Source organism: Erpetoichthys calabaricus, chromosome 4, assembly GCF_900747795.2.
Source record: "Erpetoichthys calabaricus chromosome 4, fErpCal1.3, whole genome shotgun sequence".
Classification (NCBI taxonomy): Eukaryota; Metazoa; Chordata; class Cladistia; order Polypteriformes; family Polypteridae; genus Erpetoichthys; species Erpetoichthys calabaricus.
The window spans coordinates 281933022-281953358 of NC_041397.2; the positions used below are offsets into that span (position 1 = coordinate 281933022).

At 36.8% G+C, this 20337-nt stretch overlaps 1 protein-coding gene across 1 annotated transcript in view; it reads left to right on the forward strand.

The window, feature by feature from the left end:
• The window catches only part of pudp (pseudouridine 5'-phosphatase), a 107720-nt gene that overhangs the window by 46168 nt on the left and 41215 nt on the right, over window positions 1-20337 (forward strand). The window contains exon 3 of the mRNA XM_051927281.1: window positions 18355-18582. Within this exon, the coding sequence (XP_051783241.1) occupies window positions 18355-18582 (228 nt within the window). The remainder of the gene's footprint in view (window positions 1-18354; window positions 18583-20337) is intronic.

Here is a 20337-nt window from a genome sequence, read left to right on the forward strand (position 1 = left end):
ATTTAAGGCCAGAGTATATTATCAGGGTTCCCACGCGTCCTGGAAAACCTGAAAATTTTGAGGGTTATTTTCCAGTCATTGAAATGACCTGGAAACTGATCGAAATGGCCAAATGTCCTGGAAATAATCTTTCTTGTCCTGGAATTTTATTTCTGTTTTCGCTTTTTAATTTTTCTGTTTGAAACAGCTTGCTGTTCATAAGTCTAGATATGATGACAGCTGAGCTAGGTCGTGGCCTCTGCTGCGCAATGTCTCCACCTACTGAGACATGTATAGGCAATTATATTTGAGTTTTGACCCTCGTTGCTCTAGCTAGTCAATAGCTGACAACAAGGCGAGAAGGAAAGTGGATGGAAGATAGGTGACAATCTAAGAGCCCTTTGGCAGCTTTTTCATGACACACCAGCCAGACGGGATGACTTTATTGAAATTACCAAAACATCAACATTCCCTCTAAAGTTCTGTGCTCACAGGTGGGTGGAGGACTTGCCAGTGGCAGAGAGAGCACTTAAGATGTGGCCACATGTTGAAATATTTGTCGACAATTACAAGAAACTGCCAAAGAGTAAAATGCCAACGTCAACATCATACACTGTGGTCAGAGAGGCTGTTGATGACCCCCTTTTTGAGGCAAAATTACAGTTTTTTGCCTATGTGGCAAGGCAGCTGAAACCCTTTCTTGAGACTTTCCAGACTGATGCCCCCATGATGCCATTTTTGGCAAAAGACCTTCAGGCCCTTCTGAAGAGTTTGATTTCATGCTTTATGAAGAGGGAGGTCCTGGATAACATCAAAACACCTGTCCAAATGCTTAAAATTGATGTACTGGACAAAACACTCCATTTGCCACTGAAAGAGGTGGATCTTGGCTTTGCCACCAAACAAGCTCTTGAGAAAGCCTCAGAGAAGCTGCTTGAAAAACCGCTGCCGGGTCAACAATTCCGGAGAGAATGTGTAGCCTTCCTGTCCGCAACAGCAAAGAAACTGCTGGACAAATGCCCTTTGAATTGTGCAGCAGTAAGGCACATGGCATGCCTAGATCCAGTAACTATGATCAGCGATGAAAGGCGTGCCATCTTCATGTTTGAGAAGCTCTTACAGCTGCTTCTTAACGCCAAATGGCATACAGCAGAGTACTGTGACCAAATCCTGAGTGAGTACAAGATGTTCCTCACTGAAATGATGCAGCACCATAAGGAGGAATTTCAAGGGTATAGAAGTAGCTCCTGTCGGCTGGACACATTCATGGGAAGATTTGCTGGTGACAAAGCAGAGTATGCAATTCTGTGGAAATCAATGAAAGACCTGTTCACATTGTCACATGGGCAAGCAGCGGTCGAAAGAGGGTACTCTGTGAATAAGGACATGCTGGTTACAAAACTGAAAGGGAGGACTCTGATGTCTCTTCGCCTAATCCAAGATTCTTTGACTGGTGGCTCATTTGATGGAGTATTGCCAAAGCCCCTCTTGCAGCATTGCAGAAATGCCAGGATGCGATATGTCCAATACCTTGATGATGAAAAAAAGAAGAAAAAGGAAACTGAAAATGACAAGCAAAGAGAAGAGCTCCGCTCTGAAATCACAAAAGTGGCAGCAAAGAGACAGAAAATAATCACTAGCATTGAGGCAATGCAAGAAGAAGCAGATGCAATGGCAGAGAAGGCTGAGAGAAAACAGGACTTTACACTGCTCACAAAATCTAATGCCTATCGTAAAAGTGTTGCTGAAAAAAAGAAAGAGGTCATCGGTCTGGATGCAGTTTTATCAGACCTCAAGGAGCAACACCAGCATTATTTCTAAACCTAGGCCTACACCAGATGCCTTTTTCATAGGTTACACTACAGTGACTTATAGATTGTTTTATTTCCAATATACTGGAGTTCAGGCTCTTATCCTTTGTTCCTAGTATTCTTTCTAGTGTAACCAAGTTTTCAACTCAGGAATTGATGGCAAGGCTATCATGATTTAAAATGGATGTATTTTGCTTCTTTTCCCACAAAGATAAGTTCTTTATTATAATCTTTGTCGTTGACTTATGCAAATTCTACAGCTGCTGTATTCCCAGTAAAGCTACCAGTTGAAAGTTAACTCTGACTTTGTTTTGTCACGTGCCAATTGTTGCATGTATTAGTGTTATAGGCATCATACACATGATATAGGCAATAAATTGGCTTTATGCAGTTTTGTTTAATACAAACATTGTACATAAATTTATTTGATACAAACAATGACATAATATGTAATATGCAAGTAACTTTTACTGAAATTAGGTCACTATGGTAGCCTATTTCATGGTGTGATCAACAGCTCTATACTGAACATTATGGAATTGCTCAGTATATGTCAGTGTTTGGATAGTTTTCCACAATCCAAGAGGCATTTATTTCTTTAAAAGAGTTTTGCAGTTTAAAACAGTGTGTAACAAAAAGAGGTCAAACAACTCCATTATACATCAGTGCATTAATTGGTGTTGCCTTTATGTAATTTAGCATATCAGTGACACTAAGTCCCTGCATAATCAAAGAGAAATTAAAATGCCGTTAAGCCTGCGACTAAAGTGTATGACTGTATGACCAGATCCTGTCATGAATTTCCGGAAATAGCTCCTGGAAATGTCCTGGAAATGTCCTGGAAAATGGTTCCTTAAAAAGAGTGGGAACCCTGATTATTTATAAGTCTCTCTATCTCAATCTATCTTAATAACTCTCAATTAATATGGCATGTAGCATGCATGTACTGTATATTAGAAAAAATACTGCATGTAAATGAAACATTTCAAAGATTTGTATGTTCAGAGTATGTCATATATAAGTACAGTAGAACCCTGAATATCTTTGCCCCAATTTACTGACATTCCACATTATCTGAGTAAAACCTTTAAGTGTAACCACTACTTTTCTTATAATACGTGAAACGTTTGCTGTGAATACTGTACCAAGCTTGTAAATACTATACTTTTAACATTGGCTATTCAGAACAAGTGGTTGAGTAGCTGGTGACTATGAGAATGTGGGTGTGACTCACTCACCATTCTCAAACTGCTCTCCTCAGCTCTGGTCATTGTGTCACTAGCAATGGCTGTGTGCACATGTTCTACTGTTTTGTTCACCTAGGATTTTTGTGTTTATATATAGGATTTCAAAAAGCTGTGCTGAGCTGCCATAGGTAAGTATAACCCATGTTCTCTGACTCAGACGTAAGTGCTTTGCTTTGCTGTGCGAGCTGAATGGAGAGTTCTGCTCCATCAGCCACACATAGTCTGTCTCTGACCACTGTGGGTGGTGTACTTCCCTGGTGACGTCAGCTAATCTTTCTCTGTGTTAGCCCTCATCTGTTTTATCCGAGTTTTCAGCTAGCTGAGGTAGCATCAGTCCACATTACCTCATATAGTCAGGATTCTGCTGTTTATGCAGAGTGGATATATGTCCTTATCATGAGCAGTAACATGGCAAATGTTTATGGCTTGTGAATTTAGACATTGTGACAAATAGAGGCACTGTCGACCCCTTGAACCCTCAGACCAGCCGTCAGACACCAGATAAAAGTCCAAATAATGGTTTATTATAATAATACAGTGCACAAAGCACCCTCCTCTCCACAATACTTATACAAATAACCAATAATCAATAATCAAATAATCCTCCACTCTCCCAGATGCTTAGCCACCCTGCCTCCCAACTCAGCTCGTCTGTCTGGGATCTCCCACAGTCCTTTATAGTCCTTGACCCGGAAGTCAAGTAAAAACTTCTCTTTTCTTGAGCCTGGAAGTATATCATTTCTTCCGTTCCTGTGACTTGGAGATACTTCCGGGCTATATGGAAAATATAAATCCCTGGGCCTCCCTGCAGCAGCTCCTGGTGGCCCCCATGGTATCCAGCAGGGCTGTGCATTATAACTCCACTGTCCATGATTCTCTGCTGGCATTCGGGGCACCTCCATACTGCAAGGAGGGCTCCATCTGGCGGCCTGGGGGGTATTGGCCGGGATGAATGGCCGGCCATATCTCACAACATGAACATGTCATGAATAATGAAGGATAGCATCCTGAACAGGGAGATTGACAATAATAGATCATACGTGGATTACTTGTTTAGCTGGATGTAATTATTGACGATTTAGCATGATCCTGGATCTGTCGATTTTTTGAAACTCTTGCTGGATGTGTTGGAGCAGGTTTGTTCTATGTAAACAAGGATTAGCTCACACACTTAATCAGTGTCCGTGCATGGAATTCATTCAGTCATGGCTTCGCCGTTCATGAAGGAGCGACCAATTGATATTGGTGCACAAATTATAAGAAGAGAATTTCATATAGAGAGGGTTTTGCGCGATCGGCAAGATCCTTTATTGCTCCCGGAGGAAATTCTTTTTGAAAGATGCTGCTTTAGCAGAGGGGGAATATTGTACCTCAAAGATTTATTAGCACCTTATATTCAAAGTCAAACTAGGCGAAGTTGGGCTCTCACAACCACACAGACAATAGGCATTGCTTTGAGGTTTTTTGCAAACGGCACTTTTTTATATACTGTAGGCGATGTAGAAAATCTATCTAAAAGTGCAGTTTGCCAGCAATTCGTAAAGTCTGTTTGGCTCTGAAATATTTCCTTCAGGTTTTCATAGTGTTTCCTGGACACCTGCGTGTGCAGACAATAAAAGAGGCGTTTCATGCCATTACAGGTAGGTAATACACAGGCAAAAACACCCACAGTTCCATGAAGAATCTCACAATCAGCCTAACATTCTTATTACAGAGGATTTCCAAATGTGATTGGGGCACTGGATTGTACTCAGATATGAATAATCAGACACAGTGTCTTCATCAAATATTTGACCTTTTTCAATATCTCGTTGGTCAGACACAGGTTCTAGGGATATGACATTCCCTGCAACTGACCCAACAAAAAAAGAGGGCTATATGGAACATACCTATGGCACACATTGAGGACAAATGTATGCATTGACCATCCTTTACCTGAAATGAAGTGACCAGTGCATCCTGCCACTGGTTCTGAGGTGGAGCTTCCCCCTGAAATGCCCTCAGAAACAGGGCGATGGGCATTTTGCTGGAGAGCCAACTCTTCTGCAGGGGTTAGGTCTGGACCACGTGGACCTCCACCTGTTTTTTGCTTGTCTGCCTTATTAGCTTTAAAATTTAATGTTTTTTATATTATATATGATTCTTTATGTCAACAATTATTTAAATAGTTATATACTGTAGTACTAGGGTGTTGTACCGTGTTAGCCATTATGAATGTAGAGAAAAGCCAAGCAAAATGACACCTTTTATTGGCTAATAAAAGGTATCATTTTGCTTGGCTTTTCTCTATAGTTATATACTGATATTTACCAGTTTGAAGTATATTCTTGTACTTCACTTTAACATGTTCCCATGTTCTCACGTTTGATCTGGAATTATGACATATTAAATAATAACTAATCTGACACATAGGAAATAAAACGCTGCATTTAGTAAGTACAATGCACACTAATTACGCGTTTAATTTGTTGGCCACTTTTTGCCAGCCGTCTTTTCTGGTTTGGGCTGCTTTTGCAGTGTTACCCCTTGTGCATATTAAATCTTGAAATTCTTCATATCCTTCAAGTAAAAGGTCCTGCTTCGCTTATGTGAAAAAATGCGCCTGTTCTTTTGTCATTTTGTTGCAGCCTATCAAAGACTTGCTGATCGTGTTTTCTAGACTCAATATACAGTACTGTGCAAAAGTTTTAGGCAGGTGTGAAAAAATACTGTAAACAAAGAATGCTTTCAAAAATGGAAGTATTAATCATTTATTTTCATCAATCAACAAAATGCACTGAATGAACAAAAGAGAAATCTAAATCAAAACAATATTTGGTGTGACCACCCTTTGCCTTCAAAACAGCATCAATTCTCGTAGGTACACTTGCACACAGTTTTTGAAGGAACTCGGCTGGTAGGTTGTTCCAAACATCTTGGAGAACTAACCACAGATCTTCTATGGATGTAGGCTTCCTCACATCCTTCTGTCCCTTCATGTAATCCCAGACACACTTGATGATGTTGAGATCAGGGCTCTGTGGAGGCCATACCATCAGTTCCAGGACTTCTTGTTCTTCTTTACGCTGAAGATAGTTCTTAATGATTTTGGCTGTATGTCTGGGGTCGTTGTCCTGCTGCAGAATAAATTTGGGGCCAATCATACGCCTCCCTGGCTGATGGTATTGCATGATGGATAAGTATCTGTCTATTTCTCAGCATTGAGAACACCATTAATCCTGACCAAATCTCCAACTCCATTTGCAGAAATGCAGCCCCAAACAATCAAGGAACCTCCACCATGCTTCACTGTTGCCTGTAGACACTCATTATTGTACCGCTCTCCAGCCCTTTGACGAACAAACTGCCTTCTGCTACAGCCAAATATTTCAAATTTTGACTCATCAGTCCAAAGCACCTGCTGCCATTTTTCTGCACCCCAATTCCTATGTTTTCGTGCATACTTGAGTCACTTGGCCTTGTTTCCACGTCGGAGGTATGGCTTTTTGGCTACAACTCTTCCATGAAGACCACTTCTGGCCAGACTTCTCCGGACAGTAGATGGGTGTATCTGGGTCCCACTGGTTTCTGCCAGTTCTGAGCTGATGGCACTGCTGGATTTTGAAGGGCAACTTGATGTGTCTTTCATCTGCTGCACTAAGTTTCCTTGGCCGACCACTGCGTCTATGATCCTCAACGTTGCCCGTTTCTTTGTGCTTCTTCAAAAGAGCTTGAACAGCACATCTTGAAACCCCAGTCTGCTTTGAAATCTTTGTCTGGGTAGAGACCTTGCTGATGCAGTATAACTGCCTTGTATCTTGTTGCTGTGCTCAATCTTGCCATGACATGAAACTGTCTTCCACAACCTCACCTTGGTAGCAGAGTTTGGCTGTTCCTCACCCAGTTTTAAGCCTCCTACACAGCTGTTTCTGTTTCAGTTAATAACTGTGTTTCAACCTACGTGTGACATTGATGATCATTAGCACCTGTTTGGTATAATTGGTTGATCATACACCCGACTATAATCCTACAAAATCCCTGACTTTGTGCAGTGTACCTATAAGAATTGATGCTGGTTTGAAGGCAAAAGGTAGTAACACCAAATATTGATTTGATTTAGATTTTTCTTTTGTTCACCTCACTTTGCATTTTGTAAATTGATAGCAATAAACAATCTTTATTATATTTCTGAATCATTCTTTGTTTACAGCATTTTTTCACACCTGCCTAAAACTTTTGCATAGTACTATATATGGGCTTTTCAATCAGCGCGGGCGCACGCAATCATCTTGGATGTTTGGATCAGCTAGACTAATCTACTACACAGCTGTGTTTGAAAACCGACTATATCCCAGATGAGTTTCACCGGCATTAATTCATCCAAGATGAGGCATCTGATCTTGAATGATTTAAGCGATGTACGGAAAATACCCCCATGTATTTAGGTGCCCTTGCCTAGTGAAACTATAGCACATATTGAAAATGGTAAGCAGTATTAATTCTTTAACTGGGGTCTGTATAGTTACTGGAAAATGTGAAATGTCATAACTATGATCCTCAGCCAGAACTAGTATCAATAAAAACAACCCTACTATTAGTTTATGTGCCCCCACTTTGGATCTGCGCTGTGGCGAGTGTGCAACCAGGGAAGTCATCATTCTCTGGCTATACTATACTAGGGCACCCAGTGATGTTGTCGTCTTCCTGTTTGAGTCCACTGGGGCACCCAACAATGCTCTTTACTTCTCACCCTTGTTATCAACTGGACATTAAGAAGGTCTGAAGTATGAGTGCTGAATCCATGAAGGTTTTCCTGAACTTTGACAACTTAGTCTGTAATAAGTAGCACTTAAAATGATTGCTTTGACTTATGCTGTAAAATACAACTTTTGAAATTACCCACCCATCGGCAACACATCCCTGTAGTGTATTAAGTGGTCATGTTTTGTCCTTCTGAAGTTGAAGAATGCAGAGGAAATCTGTAAGCTACCATGTATTTTTACCTCCATACATGACTTACTAGCTACATGATGAAGTGAATATACTGGTGGAGGTTTAGAGTAGCATCAGTAACCCCAGAATTAACTTCTGAATCTCTCCAAATTATCAGAATGTAAGGTTTATAAAAACTGTCCTCTATTTCAGCTTGATTAAGTCAAGAGATGAGCAAAGGTAAAGACTCATGTAACGCTGAGTTTGAGCAGCCATGGGAAGTGAGGAGAATTAGAGACAGAGGAGAGAGTGAGGTTGTTTTTGGTGTTTTGATACTTTATTTATTTGATCATCTCACTTGTGTTGTCTTTGATTACATTTCAGTATGGTACATACATTCCTCTATAAATACCTGTCGTATCATTCAGCAAGCTTCTAAATATTGTCTAAGAAAAAACTTGTTTATTGTTTAACACTGAAAAATAAATACTTGGGACATGTTACAAAGATACAGAGCACTGTATTACCTAGTTGTACTTTAAGGATCTTCAAATCTCTGAAGTTTTTTTTTTTATGTAGTCAAACAAATAGAGATCAAGACTTGCTTTTTTTTTAACTTTTCTTGCTACTGATAAAATAGTTAAATGGCAGGGATTGTGCTCATCAACTAATGTGCCCTTCCACTTCTAAACTTTTTCTCTAATTTGTATAAATGTTTGTTTGACTTCACATTATTCTCTATATTTAGTGACCATGAAAATGTATCACAGCATATTGTTTAATAACTAAGAATTAGGAAGGGGAGCCAACTTGATTTTGCCTTAATTGTGCCAGCAAATATCCATATAGGACTAGACTTGTTCAACACTATATTAGATACTGTATGGTCTCTTTATACATTTACAGTGAATAGGATGTTAGATTACACTAAAACCTAATATGTGAATTAATTTACCCAACTGTATTTAGTCTTGTGTGGTGAAATTATATCTGCCTTTCTCTTGCAAATGACTGCCCATTCACTTAGAGCATCATATAAGACATGAGTATTTAATCCATGATTTACAACAGATTTTGTGTGATTTTGAGTAATTCAGAGGGACAATGAGTAACACTAAATAATTCTTTTAAAGACAAAATGTTACTGTCAAATGTGCCAGCATGAATGCATCAGAAGGTCAACATTGCTGGGATTTTTCATTTATAACTGTGTCAACTCACTTATAGGAACAGGCCACTGGCCAAAAACATTCAGCTAACTGTAGCCCTCTATTCAGACACAGACTGTTGATGAAAGAGCCCATGGAGACAACTTGAGCAAGAACAAAAGATCTACCATGAGTACAATGGTGCTGTCGAAAAAAGCATTATCAGAAGGTATGCACTTGTCATACCTTGTCAAAAGTATACTGTATCAGCCAATACTTTTAGATGCACTGTTTGCAGAAAAAAGAAAGAAAGAACAGTGAGAGGTAAGAAATGGCACAAATGTCCCAAATCTATGAAACCATCCTACTGGGTGTTAAAAATGCAGCCTGGTAGTGGTTTTGTTGGTACACTCCGGTACTCTTAAGAGGACAAAGTTTAAACATTGTGGTATAACTTAACATTGTTACAGGTTGGATGCATCCCATCATGACAGCAAATTTGTTTTACAAAGAAGGCCATGCTCTGTACTATAAGGAAAGGAAGTTTGCAGTTTGTTAAGTCAAGTAGATTCCCCTTTCACCAGATCTTAATCCAATCCTATATCTGAAGTTTAGAAAAAACAGTGTATTTTGATTAAAGATTCAGCAAATTTACATCAGTTGGATGTGTTGGAGTCAGCATGGTCCAGCATCATTGTACCATACATTGGACACCTTGTAGAGTCCATACTGCAATGGATTCAAGTGATGCAAATGGAAGAACAACTCACAACTAGTTAATTACACATGGTAAAGTGATTGGTACGTAATCTGTTATGCTATAATATGCTTAAAGGCTACTTCGTTGGTTTTAGGACCAGCAGTAGTACAGAGACTGTTCAAAGTACTCTACAGTCACTCATCCCAGTAATGGTTCTGACATATCTGTTGTGTTCCTTTTAGATGCTGGTTATTGCCATTGTAGGTCCTGAAATACTAGTGCAAAGTTCTGAAAAGTGCTTTACTCTGTTTGCTTAAATGGTAATGTTTCCTAACAAACTGATGATACCTGTGATTTTTAAAATGATCTCTTATGGGGCTCTTGATTTTTTATTATGTATGGTATAGATTTTCAAAAGTGAATAGAAATCTGTGGTCATTGTTATTGTCACAGAAGCACATTAAAAACTTTGTAAAGCCTAAGACAGTTATCGAAAGGTCACCTGTGAGGACCTTGAGGGTGATGACTTGGTGTATTGATCACCAGTGGTTAAATTTCAAAGCACACTCATCAGATGTAATCATAACTGACAATATGATAATTTATTTCAATCTGCATTCTCATGTTTCAATTATTTATATTCACAACTACTACATGATGATCTTCTAAGGTTATCTTGCTTCCTTTATCTTTTTTAAGTATTGATTTTTTTTTGATAGAATATTATCAGAATAAATGAAAGATTAGTGTAGTTACAAACTTTGCTAATGGACTTACATATAATGCATGAACTGCCAACTGACTTCAGCCTTTTTAAATTGAAAAAGCTGTTTGCTACATTGGCGTGCAAGTTTAATTTTACCTACAGTGTTTGTTCCTTTGGCTTATACTAAGAATCAGTGCAGCAAGTATATAGCAATTTCCCATTACAAGAGATTTTTTTAGATTTTTTATGTACAGAAGCAACATTAAACATGTGAGTGAGTGTGACTGAGCCCCAATTTTGTGAGGCAACTCTGAATGACAGTGAAACAGTAAATGGTAGATTAGCAAAGAATTTATAAAGAAATTCTAGAACCAATGAATAATACGTATAAGACAAATAACTGCATTTTTATAGGGCTTAAGAGCATACAACACCAAAAGTTAAAAAGCAATTCAGAAATGCTCTAAGTCAGTTATAGCAAAATATAACTAAGACTGCAAAAACCCACCCCTAAAATGTTCTTTTTTTTAGTATATTAGTAGTAAGAGAACAGGCCAGGGGAGAGGTGAAATGTATAATGTAATATAATGGAAAAATAAGGTCCATCCATCCATTATCCATCCCGCTATATCCTAACTACAGGGTCACGAGGGTCTACTGGAGCCAATCCCAGCCAAAACAGGGCGCAAGGCAGGAAACAAACCCCGGGCAGGGCGCCAGCCCACCACAGGGAAAAATAAGGTAAAACTGAAAATAGTAAATGCTTTCAGTGGCTATTTTTCTGAAGCTTTCATTCCTGTGTAAGTGTAAAAATATTACAGAGAGTATTCATAAAATACCAAATGAGTTTGACATTATGGATAGAGGGGTGCTAAAAAGCACAAACAAACAAAAATCAAATACGTCTGTTGGACTTTACATAAAGTGATCAAGGGAACTTATATTGCATACAGTATATATGTTCAGTAAATTGTTGTGCATATTTTTTGGAAATCATTGCATTTTGAGGGATTCCCAAAGACTGGAAACTGGCAAATTTTCCTATTAAATTAAAAAATGCCTGGCTCGACCTATGTAACTATAGGGCAATAAGCTTATTGTGTATTACAGAAAAAATAGTGGAAGAAATTACTATAGTCAGGAGTGAACAGCACATATCATACTGTGACTTTGTGAACAATCACCATGGTTTTAGACAGAGTAAATTGTATTTCATCAGTATGCTAGTATCTTTATGAGGAAGCACAAAATAAAAATGACAACAACAATTTTACCTTCATATTTGCTCTTAGTGTCAAGTCTTTTACTTAATTTCTTTTGCTCACTTCCTGTCTTTCCCGTAGCTGTTTATGTATTTCTTGAATACACAAATAGAAGTGTGACACTTTTCAGCGGCGGATTTCCCTGCTGTTTACTACAGACTTCTTAGCGACTTATCCCCAAACGCATTTTCTTGTTTGAGAATCACATCTGGCCCCACAAGACTAGGTGATAATGAACTACAGTATGTTTGGCTAAATAGACAGTTTTCCTCAAACTTTTTCTTTTATTCTTAGGTATCTTCTTCTTTAATCCTGCATTAGTTTTAAATACCAAATCATGACAATATTTTTTTTAAATTATGAGTGATCTGTTAGATAACAAAACAATCCAAATTTTGTATTTAAATGCAACATAAACCATTATACAGTCTTACTAAGGAGTAAAAAATGAGGATTCACTAAGATACTGCTTGCTAAGTGTTTACTGTTGTACTCTTTTGAATGTTACAGAAATGTAAAAATTAAACATCTGTCTCTTACACTTATTTATTAAATAACAAATTTGGGAAGGTTTCAGAAGTATGTTGAGTATATTGAGTAGTGTTTGCAAAACATCCTGCCAATCATTCGCTATTTTTCTTTTCTGATTCCACAACTTGTTTAATTAAACTTTTAACCCCTGTTCTGAATCTGGGTAGGCGAAACATTAATTACTTTTCCTTTCAAAAGCATTTCCACAAACACTGTGGTATCGTTAGGTGAATTTTTGTTTCAAGAGTTAGTAGCTACTTCATGGATTCAGCATCTGGTGTTTGAATATTGTATCTGATCATTGTTTGTGAGGAGTTTGTACTTTATCTCTGTGTTAGTGTTGTCTTTCCCCCAGGTACTTCAGTTTTCCTCCCACATCCCTAAAGATTTTAACCCAGTTTCCTGTGACTGTGAGTTAACCACTGGTATTATACTGTCCTCTGTCCTGTTCAGAAACATTTAATACAGCTGAAACTGAATCTTTACTACAGTATCATTATGAGCCTGTTTGCAGTAAGATAGCTACTCTTTAGATTAGATTTACCATATAATTTCCAAATTTTACTCTTGTTACAGTTTCACTATCATTTTTACAGATACGTGCTAATGCTCCCAAATTAATTTTTTTAATTTGTAGACATACACGCAAACTTGGCAGATGAAGTATTATGTATCTGATATTATGGTAGTTTTAGTAAAAAATGAAAAGAATCGATGCTCCTTTATTAAATACTATTTTCTTGGCATAAACAGCTGTGGATTATAATTCACTAGAAACTGGGAATGCCATAATCTGTTGTGTAGAATTTAAATAGCATTAAACAGCACCATTGGAAAGATAAGTACTGAGAAAAGCACTATATAAATGTAATGAATTATTATTATTATAATTATAGTTCACTGAGAATATTGCTTGTTAAATGATGATCTCTGCAGTGTAACGCCTAGCTTGCAGTGTATTTCTATGTGTCATGTTCTTTCTTTCTTTCTTTCTTTCTTTCTTTCTTTCTTTCTTTCTTTCTTTCTTTCTTTCTTTCTTTCTTTCTTTCTTTCTTTCCATTTATCCATCCACCTGTTGTAAAAGTCAGTTACAGAGATTTTAATTACGGCAGACGTTATTTTGAAATATTTAGAATGCTGTTAGTCTTACTTCACCTGTAATGTTTACAAGCTGACAAGCTGTTAAATGGCAAAATGCTGTAATTGTAATTTTTAGTGTTATTTGATCATCATTAAAGCTTTGTCATGTTAAAAAAGAGTTAAAATTTTAATTTAAGATAAGAAGTCATTTATAGTTTGATGTAGATTGTTTAGTATGCAGAAACGCACAGTTTTGTCCAGTATTTTTCCACAGCTATAAATTTAAGAAACTATGCCTGACATTTTTTTTAATGCATAGATATTATTATGTGGTATCATGGTGGTGCAGTCTCTGGCTCTAATTCCATCCTGATCACTGTCTTTGTGGATCTTCTCCAGGTACTGAGGTTACTGTACACATTTCAAAGACATACAAGGTACATTGATCAGCATCTTTACCTTGGAGTTGATGTGAGAGAGTGTTTTGTCCAGTGCTGATTTATCTTTCTATCTCTAGCAGTCTTTCGGATAAACATCTGCTTTATGAAATCCTATTATCCAATTAAATGAATTCAGTGGACTCTACAAAATGACCCTTGGGATTTTTAATAGTCAAATTTGTTTGATCATTACACTTAGAAATAATAGTTTCTTCCAAAATAAGTTCCTTATAAATCATATTATAAAGTAAATAATGATATCAGACTAGTCATTTATTCTATACGTGGCTGGCAGGCAGGTAATTAAGAATGTATGCCCAGACTGAAGCTAATGACTGGGTACTGAGTCCTTCTAATAGCATGTTTTACATATACATGTCAGAGTATTGTATTATGTGTTCCTTTTCTATACAACTGATAACTATACTAAAAGAAAAACAAATGACACATAATAAGCTCCCAATTTAAATTTACTTAAGGAGAATAAAATTGGCACATTATTCTACTTTTATCTGTTTCAAGACAGGTTTTTGAATGAACTAAAGTTCTATAAAGTTATATTTACCTACAAATCACCGTATTGCTCTTGTTTAACTGAGGCCTACATTTGCAGAATGAGGAAGTAACCCTTAAATGTAATTTTGTCCATACAAACACTTCAATGTCTCAGTGCTTCATTTAGGAAAGTCTGTTTAATCATTTCAAGATGAAATTCTAAGTTACTGTAACATGTACAGAGTACAATGTGTTCTCTGTGGAGTCTAATGAGCTATTGTTTATAATAAAGATAATTTTTTAGTCCTGTAGATTCAATGGAAAAGCTATTGTCAAAAAGGTTAATGTTTTGGTAAAAAGATAACTGTTAAACTGAAAAAACAGAAGATTGTAAAACATAATCAATGCATTTCTTATATAGATAGGTTTCATAGGTTCAGTATTTTCACATGTACAGAGTATAGTGAAATTATAACTTCCGTGTGCTAATCAACATGCAACACTTCAAACTTTCTGGTGCAGTGGTCAGTTAGTTAACAGATGAGGTATTAAGCTTAGAAAGAGAGAAAAATGTCTTCCTCCCTGTCAATTAAGATGTGGACATAGCTGGGTCCTATCATATTGTATTATCGTAGTATTTCCCTGTACCCTTTACCTGTTTTCTCAAGGGTAAAAGTTCTCGTCAGGTTTGTTATCGGGTTGGTCTACTGTTGCACTTTAAAATGAACACACACACACATAGATAAATACACACACACAGACCCTAACCACAACAGTGCCCCATGAATGACACACACACGCTGATTAACCCTTAGCACTTTAAACCACACATCAGCCTCTCACTCAGCACTTCAAGAGACTTACTTATTATCGGCACAAACAACATACGATGTTTTAGTGATATCTCAGACCTAAATATTACTTTTGGTCTACAAGAATACATTTAAACATACAAAGACTCAGCACTCTTGACTATAGGCCATTTATCAACCAACAATATCTTCTCTTATCGTACTGTCCCTTTTTTTGAGTGGCGCCCTCACTCTCAGCCTTATAAACCTCGCAGCACAGAAATAATGGCAAAAAATCTGGCTGTCACCAGGTGCTCAAAGAAATCTAACTTATTAATTCAATCACTGTAGACATTAAGACAAAAACATAGAAAGTTAAAATCAGCATGGTATTTATTACAAGAATAATAATAATACCACTGGAACAAAGAATAATAGAAAATAGGTACTGATAGGAAAGTCTGAATATATATAGTCTTTAGGAAAAGCTTACGAAAAGTTATAGATGACAAGGATGAATGTCCCAGGGAGGCGTTTGATTTAGCAATCGATGTTTGTGATGCCTTTCTGACGACCAATGCCGTCTTCGTCTGTTCCTCTTCTTCTCCTCCTTCTCTTTGCTTCTTCTCCTTCTTCTCCTCTTCTTTTTTCCTCCTTCTCCTCTTCTCCAAACCAAGGCATATTTATTATGAAATGTCATGCCTTGGTTTCACAACACATGCACCTGATTGGCTGGCTGTCAATGTGATTGATGAATTTTGCTCAAACTCTTTCCCAGATAATAAAGTTCTTTGATATTGCCTCAGTTTCCCTTTTCCAAGGCTGTAAACCACATTCTTATCCCAAATGTCATCCATAAAGTAATCAATAGCCTGGGGTGTCAGCACAACATCCTTTCCCAGGTAATAAAGTATGTGAGCCACCAGAATGTCTTCCTTTCAATGTTGGAAACAACTGTTTGAAAGTGAGGTGTAAGAAAACCTGCTTTGATTTGTCTTAATTGTAGTTCATCTGTTGTTTTATCTTGACCAAAATATAATGGAAAATTAAACCAAAATATACAGATTTTATACACCATAACACATATTATCCACCATGACTATGCTGACCTATTGATTCAAAACTACTGTTAAAGAGAAAAACATAGACATCGAGAACCAGGGACAGGGAGGTGAGGTCCAAGATGAAAAGGAGGCAATGAGGACACTTAAATTAGTAATAACCAAACAAATTTAAAACTTGTTTAATTTCTTTTATATTTCAAGATGAAAAATGAAAAAATTGACTTATTAAGCTGTTAAGGAACACTTGTTTAACACTAGAATTACCAAAGCTTATGAAAAAACTCGTAAATCCAGTCCACCTTAAATCCTCTCGCACCTCTCCGTTAGCATCTTTTGTCTTGTAAATGTATCGATAAGCCCAAGCAGCAAGCAGACTGCTATCCCATCCTCCCACCGCCGCAGAAAGTGCAAAAACCTCTCCCAGCTCAAAGTTTATCAGGGAGTCAAGTACCTAGAGCTGTATAGGCTAATAAAATATATTGATATTTGGAACACATGCATTTCACGTGTGTTCCATGTCTACAAAGATTTATGTAAGTGTAGGATGACAGGAAATGCAAGATATGTTGGACACATACCTAAAAGACAAACTTTTTCCATGTTTTAGTACTAACAACAAAATTTCAGCTAAAGTCACTTCAGTACACATGTACTGTGTCAGTGTCGATCAAACACAGGAAGCTCTGCAGCTTATTTGTGACTTTACGCTCGGTCTGACTTTTATATACAATATACTTTGCCAGGGTCTACCTACAATTGTGATTGGCTGTTCTGAGTAACTACTGTTTGTGGCTTTTGCATTTATTTAGGAAGAAAATATAAGATTTAAAATGTATTAAAATATAGTTAAAAACCACAATATATGACTACATGGATTCTGCTGCTACTGTGTACTCCAGCCTGAATCCTTAGTTTATGCAATAAAATATTTTTTAATATATTAATTTTTAGAACAAAGGAACAGACTGGGTGTTATTATTAAATCCGACAACAGTAAAAGTTAAGTACTTATGTTGAGGGTGATGTTGCCTCAGGCGTCCGTGCCTGACATTTGGATGAGAGCTACTCCATATCTTTACTTTCATTTTACAAAAAATGGTAATAGTAAACACAAACTAATCTATATTACATTATTGTCACAGGTACTTCTCTCAACTTACAATACACAGTCCCCTTGATTTTTAGCCACCATTCAGTCATTAAATATTTTTAGATATATAATTCAATATTTCTGCATTATTTGTACAGCTATTTTTTTTATTAAATACAGTCCTGTGTTTCCATACATCTAATTTGAATATGTAGACTTCTTCCACTGAATAATTTAAAATGTGTCCACCTATAGTTTATTCTGTTTCAGAAAAAAATGCCAATCATGTAGGAAAAAACAGAAAGCAGGAGACAGAGCTGGAGGTAAAAGATGCTAAGATTTGCATTGGGGTGTGACAAGGATGGATAGGATTAGAAATGAGTACATTAGAGAGTCAACTCAAGTTGGGACGGTTGGGAGACAAAGTCAGAGAGGTGAGATTGCATGTGCAGAGGAGAGATGCTGAGTTTATTGGGAGAAGGATGCTAAGAATAGAGCTGCCAGGCAAGAGAAAAAGAGGAAGGCCTAAGAGAAGGTTTATGGATGTGGTGAGAGAGGACATACAGGTGGTGGGTGTGACAGAGCAAGATTTAGAGGACAGAAAGATATGGAAGAAGATGATCTGCTGTGGCGACCCCTAACGGGGAGTAGCCGAAAGAAGAAGAAGAAGATGTAGGAAAAAGCATTCAAGTTGAAACTTTGTTTGCCACAGTTAACTAACACTTTTATGATGTTCCCATTTCAGAGTCTCAAGTGTTTTATATTGGATAAGGTAGAATGCAAAAGGTATATAACTATTGAAAACATGTATTTTGAAAAAATAATCCAAAGGGATTAAAAGTTTAGATACCTATCCCAACAAAATCTTTCAAAAGAATTCAGCGACGTTTGCCTTTTGAATCTGCAATTGAGCATCATCTGTTACAAATTTCTATCTTCTATCCTAGGGAGTAATATGTGTTTTTTTGTTTGTTTTCATTCTAATCTAATGTGCCTACCCTGCCTATATTCAGCTGTCAGTTGCCAGAAGATTTAAATTATACTATCAGGAGTATTGCTCTTACAAATTTTTATCATTGATCTTTATCTTTATGTGCAGGAGTTGAAAAGCTGATCCTCCATCTGCAAAAAAACAACATCCCCATGGCAGTTGCTACCAGCTCAGCAAGAGTGACATTTGAAATGAAAACAAGCAGACACAAAGAGTTCTTCCAATTGTTTCATCATATTGTGCTGGGAGATGACCCAGATGTGAAAAACGGCAAGCCTCAACCTGATGCCTTTATTATTTGTGCCCAAAGGTTTAACCCTTCTCCTTCTCCAAATGAGGGTAGGATATTTTCAGCAGAAAAAATTATTTTGTGCTATTTCGTCCCACCCATCCGAAGCATTATACTACCTATATATTAAGGCTTTATTACTGTTTATCAATATGGTTGTTGTTTTTATTTGAAGCACATGAAAATAAACAGGTAAAAAACTTTTTGAGTATTCATTAATTCTGTTTATGATAAAAAGGTAAGTAAAGTATTTATGTATCTTAAGATGAGTATTACATGAAAGATAATTCTTTCTCAAACAATGCTAATTATTTAAAAATCACATGAATTTTTCAAATAAAGATAGAGAAAAGTCAAGCAAAATGACACCTTTCGAGGCCTCGAAAGCTTGCATATTGTAATCTTTTTAGTTAGCCAATGAAAGGTGTCATTTTGCTTGACTTTTCTCTACATTCATAATGGCTAACACAGTACAACACCCTAGTACTTCAAATAAAGATACTAATACGAAAAACATCATTAAAGCACACTGTCCAAAACTTGGAAGTTATAGACTAAAATACAAGTTAGAAAATGTATGCATGGCACCACATTCAGGAACGTTTGATGACTTAGTTGACTTGTGTGAAGGGTGGAGCAGTTTACATTTTTTAGTTACATCATCACGAAGTAACATAACATTTTTATTTATTACATATATTTGTGCAGCTCTGAGTGGCATTCAAAAATAATGATAACAGAATGCAATTATATGTGTCAGCAGACTACATTAAATACATGATTTTTGCAATATCATGTACCTAAAAACATAGCCTAAATAGACTTTTCTGGCTCTTTAGCTTTCATAGACCACTGATGAAAATAATGCAAGTGATGTAAAAATTACATTGATTGATGTGAAATTGTTAGCCGTTGGTTGTGTTGGGTCTGTGACTAATTGTAGGTCAAATTTATTAAACAACATTTTTGAAAGAGATACTCAGTGGAGAGTTAACATTTCTGTTGAGTATCCAGGTACAATATTTGTTGACTGCTTCAGACCATGGTGGAGAGTGGGTGTGGAACATTGCAGATACAATATAGTCAAAGAAATACTGAATCATTATAAAGTACAGATAATGCAGCAGTGAGGCTGTTTTTAATGTAACCTAATATTGAGTACATATTTCTTCACTCTATGCATGCAAAGCAACACTTACGTAATTACTTTTCTCTTATATTAATTTTTGATAAGACTTTTTTTTGTTCACATTTCCAGTTAGCTTATCTCTAGTAGCAGGACAAGTGAGCTGGTGTACTAGTGGCTTGTACGCATCTCTCCCGGTATTTGACAGGTACTGGGAATCTATTTTGCTGTTTGGAACAGCTCTCAGATGAGTAAAAGAGGAAAATATACAAAATATACAAGTTGGAGTAAACTCTCTCATAGTAAATTTCAAACGGTTAAGTAAATCCATAATTGAAGTCACAAGGAATGGTTCTCTATTTCGAAATAGATTATTTTGCAAAGTCGTCAGTATTTTTGAATAGAAGATTTTCAAATAAATGTCAATAGTACCAGACAATAAAAAAGAAAAGCAGATTAAGACTTTTATATGATTAAATAATAAAACTGCTAAAACTATAAATGCTCGCTTGCAATGCCTTCAGTTTATTTTGCATTTCAGAATTCTATCACTTTTGAAACCAGAGTAAATGAGAAGTTTAATTCAGGATCTGACCAAGTCCTTTTTAAGGGCAAGGTTAAAATATACTGTAGCTGATCCTCAGAGTCTGCTCATTTCTTTAACTAGGGTTTGTAG